This window comes from Pithys albifrons, chromosome 1, assembly GCF_047495875.1.
Source record: "Pithys albifrons albifrons isolate INPA30051 chromosome 1, PitAlb_v1, whole genome shotgun sequence".
NCBI lineage: Eukaryota > Metazoa > Chordata > Aves > Passeriformes > Thamnophilidae > Pithys > Pithys albifrons.
This window is the reverse complement of record NC_092458.1, coordinates 81,001,494-81,013,836: the sequence shown is the minus strand read 5'-3', so window position 1 is coordinate 81,013,836 and position 12,343 is coordinate 81,001,494. Positions and strand designations below refer to the sequence as shown.

General features: G+C 37.2%; 1 protein-coding gene across 15 annotated transcripts in view; it reads left to right on the top strand.

The window, feature by feature from the left end:
* DLG2 (discs large MAGUK scaffold protein 2) overlaps positions 1-12,343 on the top strand; it is a 1,023,852-nt gene that overhangs the window by 390,208 nt on the left and 621,301 nt on the right. For 3 of the 15 annotated variants that reach the window (XM_071556445.1, XM_071556395.1, XM_071556406.1), the window contains exon 2: positions 9,052-9,132. The exons of the other annotated variants lie outside the window; for them this stretch is intronic. In XM_071556445.1, the coding sequence (XP_071412546.1) occupies positions 9,052-9,132 (81 nt within the window). The remainder of the gene's footprint in view (positions 1-9,051; positions 9,133-12,343) is intronic. 15 annotated transcript variants of the gene reach the window in all.

Genomic DNA, 12,343 nt, shown 5'->3' with positions numbered 1-12,343 from the left:
CCTGTGTTTGTTTTCTGCCAGTCATTCAACTGGAGCTCTTCCAAGAGAACATCAAGCCTGCTTAGCTTTTCTGTGGCAGAAAATAGTGGAGGAGGGATTAGGCGTGCTCAAGTCAGATCCCAACATAGTTCTTGTGACTGGGAGGGTAGAAAACCTCAGGAATGTCACTAAGAATTCTGAAAGGAAAAATGTAAGGATTTGACAAACAAAAGAGGGGACCAAGTCCAGACTCAGGGTAGTGGGTGTCCTGATTGAGATCCTCAACACTAGAGGAGAAAAGAGCAAAGTGTATGGCATCACAACTCCACAGGAAAAAGCGTGTGGAGTTTGAGGAGAAGAATTGGTTAACAGAAGCCAACCTACTGGGTGTCATCAAAGGAATGATGTGAGAAGGAGGATGTATTATATCACTTTGCAAAAGTTGGCAAGAGCCAAAATGTGTGTTACTCAGATTAATCCTCACAGGAGCAATGAGCAGCAGTTCATTTGTAGATAGATACACTATTGAACTGGACGTAAATGGGACAGTTATGAAGTTGGACTTGGCACACATACTATTTGTTGCCAAAAATAGTTATTTTCATTGCTAGGCTGGTAAATTTACTACTCGCAGTAAAAGAGTTAAGTGCTGCACCTCTTGCCCTTATAGAAGCACAGACACACCAGTATGCAAAAGCTAAACAGGGAGAAGGTTAAAACTTGGTTGTAATAATGCCAAGGTCATGGGTTCAACCCCCTATGTGGGTCATTGACTTAGGAGTTGGATTCGATGATCCTTGTCGGTCCCTTCCAACTCATAATAGTCTGTGCTTCTGTGAAGGTACTCTGAAGAACAGAGTTTGCTTTGGAACCCCCAATTAAACAAGTATTGAGCTTACTGGATGATCAGTACATTGGAAGACACTTATCTTGTATTGGTACTAAAAGAAAAATATTTCTTTTACTAGTGGAAAATATGAGAGGTGTTTTTCCTCATCAAGAAGACTCCTAAAAATGAAGTAAGAGGAGTGGAGTTTGGAAAAAATTCTCCAGGAGTAATAACCTGCCAGAACCACAGACATTTTATCAGCATTTTAAGTGTCATAGGGTATCTGAGATATCGCCTAATATGTCTGTGGTAGATATGTCACCACACCTATAGGAAACCCATGACTTTGTCCAGTGATGGCTGTAGGCCATCTGGTACCAAAATGTCATAAATACCATCATCTCAGCTCATAAGCATGGTTATAATATCCAGAGGCATCAGAAGAGATGACAGAGACCAACCAATCCCCAATTCACACACTTTTGGGTAAAACATCCCTTCCCTAAGGACTGTGAGAACAAGCTGGAATTAAGTTTGGTAAGAAGAAAAAAAAAAGGGAATCACATTTCAGTCAAAATGAGCTTGATATGTTAATAGATACCATAGAAAAGTGGCACATTATTGCTTTTTCCATCCCTGGAAGATATTATTTCCTTATACTGCCTTTTGAGATGTGTTGGACAACCAAAATGTTTCACCAGGAAGCACATCTCTGATATCCTCATAGGCAGTAGGACTCAGAAAGGTTAGAAAGCCATGACTAGATACCCTCTGGAACAAAGCAGGCTGCTGGGTCAAAGCTCAGCTAAGTTCTGTTATATATTTGTTTTTTGGGAGTACTGATAGTTTACAACATTGATCCATGTTGTGTCCTCAATGCACATGGTTTCTTTGAGGGGAGAGCAACAGAGGGGCATTAATGTTTTAGTCTTCCTATAGAGTCTGGGAAGCTGAGAGAATTAGAGGATCTTATTTCACTTAATTGAAATGCTAAATTTCTTTCAATCCTCTTATTCCACTCTGTGAAGCCTGGAAATGGCTTTGGCAATACTAGTGATAAAGACTGAACAGTTTGTAGTGATACAGAAAAAGACTTTCAGTTGTAGCTGCAAACATCTCATGCCCCTCTTCCTAGGAAATCAATCTAAGCAAATATTAATCACAAACTGATGGTTTGGGAAATCCTCACTTTTTCATAAATAAAAGATTATTTGTTTTTGATGAATTGTATGATCCACAAACTGAATTTCAACCTGTAAGAGAGCTGCTGTTTGTAGGCAAATTCTTTCATGCATTTGACAAAGGTTTAGTAGAAAAAATTGTCCTGAGCCTAGATTTGTTTCCTAATAACTAAAATTTAATAATCAGTCTGGTCTCAGAGGAGACATACACAGAGGCTTCCAGAGCAGATTCAAATGACGACACCAGAAAATGACTACATTTGACAGTGGCATGTATTTAATACTTTTTACTAATTTGGGGAAATATACCTAGACCATTAGAAAGGGCATTGGAAAGATCACCCGCAAAACATTATGGAAGAAATATTAAAAAAATATTAAACTGAACCTATGAAAGAAGGTGAAAAATATATTGAATTTGCTTCAGCTGAAGAACAGTATTGCTGATTGAAGTCTCCCAGAATACACAAAGCTACAATATGCAAAAGAGACTCATGCTAATTGTTAGGAAAAAAATGGCTCCCTCAGGAAAAAAAAAAGAGATCTTTATTTCTTTAATAGTTTCAGGGGGAAGAAAAATCCTTCAAACCCACGTGTTTGTGCTTGTTGATTATCCTTACTGCATTAGCAAATGCCCTGGTGAAAGAGGAGCTCATGTATATCATCTGTTTTTGCAGCAGATAGTACAACTGACTTAAGTAATAGTGGAGAACACATCATAGTTTACTCAGCAGGTGTTCAAATACTTTTCAAAAAAGATTAGTTTTTACTGATGAATTCTCTCATCCCCATAATTCCTTGTCTAAATGGCTGGCAAAGTAATGTAACCCTCAGAGTAACTATTGCAAAATCAATCAGACTGAGCTCCACATATTCAAATTCCATATAGCTCCAGTGAAGTGAAGTTGTCATTGCTGATAGCTCTGATTATAGAAACCTGAAAACACATATATTTGCTTTATCATAAACCGCCCCCAAAGTCATTGAGCACTTTGAAATGGGAAAAGAAAAATACATAATTGGTGTCATTTGAAGTCTTGAATACTCATAGTTCAGGTAATGGTATTTTGCACCTCTTTAGTAGAAAGTGGCTGTGTTCTACACTGCTGAACAGACGATCTGCTTGCTCATGTACACACTTCTCAAGTTGGACTCCTTCTAGAGAAGTTTTGATCTGAAAGGGGCCATTTGGAGTGATCCAAAACAGCCAGAGCTTCATGTAACATCTACAAGTGAGGGTAATGAGGGTCCAGGGCTGAACATGTTCCTCAGCCTCCTTTTTATTGCTGATACAGCCATTTCCAGAAGTAGTAGTGTTAGCAGGGCAAGCCAACCAGGTTGGGGAGCAACTTGAACAGGGAGGAACCTAAACCGGTGTGTTTGCATCCAGTTAAGAGCAGTAGTAAGGATGTTTCAGTTGAGATATGCTGGACAGAAGCAAGAGCTCTGGAAAACTCCAAACTAACCGTACTCCTCTAGTAAGGTTATTTGTTACATTATATGCTAGTTTATATAAACATATGTTTTCTAACCATTCATTTTGGGATGGGAATGAAAGGCATGCTTTGAGGACTGTTGCTTTAATAGCTGAATTTTGCAAACAGATCAATCTCATTTCTAAGCCTTGCAGTAGATACCAGTCAAGGGATAAAAAAAACTCTTAGAAGATCCCTGGGGAAAAAGTAATCCCTGAATGCCACATGAGCATCAGTGTACTCATTTAATTTTTATCCATTTTATGAATGGAATATATAAGGATTTGAGCGAAGTGTTTTTCCAATAGTTATATCAATATTTGTTTTTATGGAGAGAATTAGTTGAAAAAGGAGGTGGTTTATATGGAATGAAAGTATAGAAATTGTGATTTTCTAGAGTAGCAGTAAAAAGTATTAGGTTAGCAACAGAGTAAGCTTATACTTGGTAAGCCACATGAAGATCTGACATCTCTACTCTGGTCTGATACAGTTCTTTCATTTGGTTCCTCACCTTTCTTTTTTTATCACTTGTTCCCCTATCACTCCCTTTCCCAAGACAGTATTAAGCAGATACTGGAATTACTGAGTAGCTAACCAGATTCATCCAATTAGGCAGACACATAGGATAGTGTAGGTCTGAACTCCAAAAATTTCCTTGGATCCAGTGATGCTATTTTCCACAGTTCCTCACAAACACGTTTTTGTTACAGAAGGAATTGGATTAACAGGAGACAACAGCAGTGATTTTTTTTTTATGTGTTTAATCCCAAATGTAGATTTATTTTCTCTGCCAGTTGCACTCATTCTTTTGAACTCTTCTCTGTCTGTGCTTCAGTGCATCTTTGAGTTTAAAAGTTTCAGTTTCATTCCATGTCACAAATATGTGTCAGTCAAGTATAATAATATGATAGCAAATGCAGAAGCTTTAACTTAGTCATAATTGCCTGTTCATAAAGCCACTTTCTGATCAATTAGGAGACAAAGCCAGAACTGTTTTATGTACAAACAAAAAAAGTATTTCCCGTTTTCCTGGGCCTTTTGGACTTCACTTTTGCTTAAGTGCAAGAGGGCATGAGACATGGAGGCTGTCAGATCATGACTGCAGAAACCCTAGATGCAGTATGTCATCCCAGTTTCCACATTCAAGAATTAGAAAGGGAGGCAATTCCTAACATGTTTATTATGTAAAACATATGCACCAACTGAGGCATTGGGTACACTGGCATAATTACCCACTGCTGACAATGGATATACTGGTGCTGAATATGATTAACCTGCAAGCACAGCCAAGAACTATTCTTGTTTCAAAAAGCCCATGTTAAACCTGCCTGCCTGTGAAACTGTGCTCAGTGCTGCTGTAATTGCATCTATTGCTGGTACACGTTGTTAATGACAAGCATTTTTGCTGCTGTAGACAAGGGTAAAATGTAAGGATGTTGCAGTGAGCCAAAGCTTGAAAGCCCTCACTTAGCTTGCATGCTCAGGATTTAAACTACTGGGAAAACTTTATGTCTCTGGCTATTTATTATTACATACAACATGTTCTTGGAAACCACTCCACATTTAACAGCAGTTAAACCCATCTGCTGCTCCTGAATTTTCATTTCATTCACAAGCCTGTTATAAAAGTATTTTTGGACTTGTCACCAATGTGCTATCAGCTGTTTATTATTCTGTTGTAAATTGATAAGAAGAATTACTCAGATTTAAAAAGGAAATTGTAGCCTCCTATATTTTTTTGAGCTTTTCACTGACACCTGCCTTTCCCTCATTGTCTGACATAAATGAAATTTTTAGCTTAAAAGCAAATATTCACCAGAAAAGTTCATCTCCTCATGCTAATGCTGATTTAAGTTACTATTAATTGTATAGGTGCAAATTCTGCAAAATTCGTCTATAGTGATTACATCACTGGAATAAGGAACAGACTTGAATTTAGCACTGTGACCACAGATACTGTTCAGTAGATTGAAGTTCCTGTAAGGGCAACAATTTTTCATTGCTTTATTTAGAAATAGTATCACTATTTGCTTTCATATGTTTTTTCTCTATGTAAATGTTTTACTTCAGTGCCCTCTACATAAGATTAGCAGCGACTTTGTAGATTTTCATGAGATCTCCTTTTGAAGACTTTTTTTCTAAACAGAGAACTTTATTTCCCTCAGTTTTGTGGGTGTAGCTGACTCTTCTTATGATACTGCATGACCTTCTTGTGTGAAGATAATTATTGTTGGACTATGTGACTTGCCAGTATTTAATAGGTGCTATTTTTTTTAATAAACTGATCCTTCCTTAATCTACAGATCAGCAAGGCTTTCCAGATGATAGATATATTTAACCCTTGTAAAAGTGGAGTACTTAGTACTTGGACACTGTAACTTGTTTGGCTCCAGGTCTTGTACAAAACTGTTACTGGATTTTGGATTTATGGTAGTTCATAACATTTAAGATAGCTTGGGGTTTGTTTACTGGGGGTTTTTTTCTTTTTTTTGTTGGTGTGTTTGTTCATCTGTTTTAGTTAAAGAGCAGGAAATTTATATTTTCTATGCAATAACCCCCAGTTTTGTATTTAAACTATTTGCATTTAATAATAACTACTATGATGGCAATGTCTGCTAGAAAATGGAAGACCTCCTTCAAATAAAAAGGACTTATGCAGATGAGATTCAGTTGTCTAAGATAGGCATATAGTGCTATTTTAGATGTCCTGTAAGATCTGAGATGTGCATATGGCTGTCAGAAATGACAGAAGGAAACCCATACCCTTCTGAAGAAGCAGCTGGAGACAAAATGATACCTTAATGCACCTAATGGCTTGAGACAACTCTGTTGGGGAAACTCAATCTCATCTTTATGTTGTCACATTTGTAGCTAGAATTTGGTGATTATGAAAAATGTTATTTTAAACACTACCTTGCTTGAATTTGAGTAGAGTTCACTCAAAAGCCTATTTTTACAAAGAGAATTACATTTCTACATCCACTACATCCCCTACTGCCACTTGTAAAATCTTACTTGGAAGCAAGTATGTATTTATTTTAAGTTAGCAGAGAGGAACATGCCTTTTGCTGTTAGCTGGCTGTTAATCACCTGTTCCAAATTAAAATTGCTAAAATTACTAGGGGATAAACCTCTTATGAATGAAAGGTATGGAGTCACTGAATGTAGGACATGGAAAGGACTGGAAACTTTCAATGTTTCAACACTCTAGAAGATAAAGATTTTTTTTTCACAGCAGCAAATGGTGACAACTAATCACTATCCTTATGTAATATCCTGTTTTCAGTCTTTCATAGGCTATGAGTTTCCTCTTCTGTGGATTTCTTTTGGCTTTTTCAGTGTCTATCTTAAAACACAGTGCTCCAGAATGATACAGTTCTGCTGGTGTCTCATCATCAATCATTATAGCACAATAACCTTTATAACCCTTGTCCTTACACACAGCAAGTGTTCATATTTTGAAGAAAGACCATTTTACAATGGAACCTCACTCTTGACTCCTCCTTAGTTAATGATCTCCACAGAGGTGTTCCTTAGTCTGTATTTTTGTATATGACGTTTCCTCTGTCAGGGAAGTGCTTACTGCACTGTGTGCAGTTCTTCTGTCTGTACTTTATGGAACTACACTTTTCTTTACAAAAGTCTCCAGAACAAAATATTAAAAATAAACTACATATACACAGAACCTTACTGTGGTCAAAGTGCATCAACTCCAGTGGACTTGTCCATAAAATGCTTCCAGGTCCCTCCTGGTTGGCTTTGTGCTTATGTTAGAGAATATACAGCCACTCATTACACTGTGAAAGAAATTACTCTAGACTTTTTTTTATGTAAAAATCCTGTCCTTATAAGCTCAATTAAATATTCAGACCTCAATTCATCCCACTTCACTGAGGTGGAAATGCATCCTCCAAGGAGTGACTCAGTGCATTTAAGTCCTCAACCATTCTCAGGAGTTTCCTATGTCTCAAAGAACTGCTCCTAGCTCAGACATCTAAATGCCTGAAGACTGACAGCATCAGTGTAAGCCTTGGTTCTTAAGAATGTTGTTGTATGACAGCATTTATCCTTTTAAGCAGAGCCAGAAGTCCTTTTCCTTAGACTATACTTCACATTAAAAAATGTTATACCCTGAGCTTCTTCACTATTATTAGCTATTCTTTATACCAACAGTGTTTCAAGACTTCCCTGAATGATGTGTTAGTCAAGTGGTTTTATGCTTGCTGGGTTTTATGCTCGTTATTAAAAAATACTTGATCGTGCAGGTGAGAGTGTATAAGTGTTACTTTTTATGCATAAAAAGAAGTGGGTTTATACCTAAAGGAGATCTACAAGAAGACTGGAATTAGGGACATTCTACAAAAGCATGTAGTGATAGAACAAAGGAGAATGACTTCAGACTGACAGAGAGAGCAGGTTTAGATTAGATACTGGGAAGAAATTCTTCACTGTGAGGGTGGTGAGAGCAGTGAGGTGCCCAGGTTGCCCAGGATCCCCTGTTCAAGGCCAGGTTGGATGGGGCTTTGGGAAGCCTGGTCTAATGGAAGGTGTTCCTGCCCATGTCAGGGAGGGGCTTGGAACTAGAAGATCTTTATGGCCCTTTGACACTTAAGGTGTTCTATGATATCTTTGGTTTGGTTTGGTTTGGTTTTGGGTTTTGGGTTTTTTTGGTTTGATTTGTATTCTTTATTAAAATAGAAACAAAATGTCTCTAAAGTAATTTAGTAAAAGGTGAGGATTAGCATTACATAAACATGATAATGAATATGGCCTTTGTAAAAACACTTTTCAGTCTCTCAGGTACTAAACATTGTGTAAAAATGGTATTGGATGCATAGCTACAGACTTGGTAGTTTTGCTGTCAACAAAAACAGATCCTGGCAACATGTCTCCCCTTACAGACAGGGCTCTTCCATATTGTTGTTGTTTGTTAAGAACTCGTGTTTTCTACAATGGCATTGACTCATGCCTGTGTGGGAGACTGAATTCATTGCAGATTTTCTGTTTCACAAAAAATGGAAGCCTGATGTTCATTAAAAGCAAATATATAGCCTCCTACTTTTAGAACTTCATAAAGTCATAGTGATAATTAAAGTAGGGTTTAAAATTTAGAAGCAACAGGATTATTTCTAATTTTAGCTAGAATGAGGTGGACTGGCAAGAGAATGTTTATTTATTCCTTATAGCCTTCTTGCTTGATTTGCTAATAATTACTTGAAATTGGTAGAAGTTGCATACTAAAAATAAACCTAAATACAGTAGTACAGTGTTAATTCTTGTAAAATATACATAACTTGCCTGTTCTCCCTTCAAGGATAAATAGATATTGCATAGATATTTATAACAAGTAATATGCACTCACATTTTTAATACTATATAATATAATGCAAATTTATTTTTGTTTTAAAGCCTCTGGGCAATTCAGCATGTATTAACACCTATTTACATCTTCAAGGGAATAAGTGAGCCCTCTGCCCCAAAATAACAGCCTGGGAAGCAAAACCTCACAACTAAGCACCATATGCAAAGACAATGAAAAATCTGAGTTTGGAACATGTCCTGAGTAGATGTCTCTATGTACTTCCAGAAAGGCCAAGAGGAAGAAAATCCCACAGGTAGAGGCCTTCAGCTGGGACCTTTTCCTGAAATGGAATGGACTAATACACAGGTGAGAGTAGTGAATTTGGCTGTGAAAAATAAGTGAGGAAAGTAAATAGTTTCTGAATTGCTGCTTCATAATTTTGCCAATTTTTCTCTACCAATGCTTCCCTAGACCCAAAAGTACCCATTTCAAGTTAAAAAAATATTTGCCTGAGTGCTTCACTAATTGCCAAGATGCTGTGGCATCTAAGAAACCTCAGCTGGTAGCCAGCAGAGAGACTTGTCCCTAATGCATTTCTTTGAATCTGATTTGGATGTCTCCTTCAGATGGAGACAGACGGATTGTGCCCTGAAAATTATTGTCTCTCCATTGTCTAGACGTTCTTTATAGTCTAGCAACTTAGATGTGTCTAGACTTTACATATTTCATGCAGTCAGGAAAATATCACTTCATCCTTTTGAAATTTCTTTTTATTGTCTGTTGGTCCAACAGAGATACAATCAGTCTCTGAGGTGTAGCAGGCAGGACCTGGACAGGAAGACTAAGTATATTTATGGACCTCAAGAGCCTGACAGACAAAAGCATTGTGGAAGCGGATTTTGGTGTGTGTTTTTTGTGGTTTGTTTTAGGGTTTTGTTTGGTTGGGGTTTTTTGTTTGTGTATTTTTGTGGTTTGTTTTTGTTTGTTTTTTTTTTTTTTAATCCAAGGGCTTTTCAATAGAGGAGTTGTCACTGAAACTAGTAGTACAAAAATACCCCCTAGGATAGAACCCTCCATAAATTTCTGTTATCAAAATATTGAGTTTAGTTTATGTTGCATTTGTGTTTTCAGTTTTCAGTGTATGACCTCCTGCCATTATGATAATAGATTAGATGTGTGTGAGAAACTTGATATTCTGGCTGTTTGCCAGCTAGCTCCTTTGCAATCTCAAGAGGAAAAGAAGGCAGTTTAAGATAGGAAGATAATGCACACTAATGGGACATTTCTGGTAAAAGTAGTCTAAAGTGATATATTGTTGATGTACAAATTGCTGTCCTTTGTTATCCAGAGTTACGAGGACACTGGGATAAATAGGGTGGATGAAGATTCTGAGTGATCTTGCACAGCTCGCTGCCAGCTGGACATCAATTTATAATGACTTGGGATATCTAGGTAATTTTCATTAATGTAAGGGCCAAAAATATGTAGTGATTAAGGCAGCAACCTACAATGAATTCAGTGGCAAGCATAATAGATAAGAACTCTTAAAGTGTATGTCTGGACGTGCGATTTCTGTCTCCCAAGATTCTGAGAAAAGTTTAATTAAGCTTATTTCTTGGCTTATTTTGGATGTGATCAGCTAATTCATTCTGCTTTTTTGTAATGCTAAAAAGATGAAGAAATGATGCCAGTCAATCACTGTTTAATTAATCATGTCATTTATTCATGCAAAGAGGAACAAAAACTCTGATACCTCTTCAGTACTGAGTGGCACAGAGTAGGAGGGAAGTGCTGTTTGCTCCTTAACAAGCCCATATGGTGGTAGGAGATCCAGTGTCCCTACTGTACAAACAGCACTGAATCTTTGAAAGCATGTTAAACAACATCTGCCAGTGATAAAATAAGTAAAGCATAAGGCATATTACTTGGTAACTTTCACCTAAGAGTTTAAGAAAGAAGGCTGAAAAGATCTGTTGGAGAATTTTTTAAATTCAAGGGATATGGAGTGGGAGTGTCATGCTATTATTTTCACCTTTTTGTTTTTTCTAAATAATGCTGCAGGTTAGTTATATTTTAGCCTTGGAAAAAATACTGGAAGTATTAATAAGGATTTAGCCAATAAAGCAAGTATGAGAATAAACTAATGATAGTCAGCATAGTTTTAAAGAAAAACAATTACATTAGATAAATGTCATTCCAGAATGTGAAATTGCTGCTTGGATGGTCCTAGGTGTTGTTTAGGCTTTTGTAAGGCATTTAATTTAATTCTGTATTGTATCTGGTATAAATAAATAGCAGTATACTTTATCAAAATAGTATTCTTTAGGGACTCTCATTTTAAAGTACTAGTCAATGAGAAATTGCCCTTACACAGAAAATTTGAGGGATCATAGAGTCATAGAATAGAATCATAGAATGGTCTGGATTGGAAGGAAGCTTAAAGATCATCTTGTTCCAAACCCCCTGTCGCGGGTAGGGATACCTTCCATTAGACCAGGTTGCTCAGAGCTCCATCCAACCTGGCCTTGAACACTTCCAGGGATGGGGCATCAGCAACTTCTCTGAACATGTTCCAATGCCTCACACCCCTCATAGTGAGGAGTTTCTTCCTAATATCTAATCTAAACCTACCCTCTTTCAGTTTGAAGCCATTCTCCCTTGTCCTGTCACTACATCGTCTTGTAAACAGGCTATCCATAGTCTTCCACAATTTAGAATTGAGTGTGGAAAACGTTATTTCAATATTTTCACAAGTCATTTGGAAAGCAGCACGAATTGTTGGCTGTTAAAATTTGAAAATGATGCAAAGATTGAAAAAGTAGGAAACAAAGAAGACACAATAATCAGATAGTGCAATCCAGTTACAGTCTAGCCTGGCAAACAGAAGCCATTCAAACAAAATTATCATTACTTAGAATAGAAGTATTACACAACCGGAAGGAAGCAATGCCTGCCACACATAATAGGGGCCCCCTACATCTGAAATAAATGATGCTACGAATGTTTCAGAGGAAAGAATAGACAACTCAAATGCACTAGAAATTACGAATAAGGAGATGGTCTTTATCGGGGTGTACAACAGGGAGGCTATGGAAATACTGTACCAAGTTTGGGTGTCTATATTAATAAAGATCTTAAATTAGTGTTAAAAGAGAGAAAAGAACTAGAATGAAGAAAAATCATTCCAGAAAGGGACATGACTTAATGACAGTGCATTCCAGTGGGAATAAGGTTCTTCACAGCAGCAATAAAAAGCAGAATGTGTACCAGGGTAAGAGGAAACCAAGGCCAGGCAGGTGTTTTAAAAGTGAAAATATAGGACAAACCATCAAGGAAAGTGGTAGATCTCCATCTCATTATGTGTTTCAGGTTTAGGTGTTTTCTGAAATAGATACGCATATTTTAGTTCAAGACAAACTACTGTTGTCCATTTTATGCATGGCAGTACATTAAGTTAACCTCAATGATCCAACGGTACTTTCTGTCTTAAATCCTGAATCTTTGAGGTGCCTGTCTTTGCTCTATCTGAGTCAGCAAAAACAACTTAGCTGAAGAGACTCCTTGCACAAAAGAATGG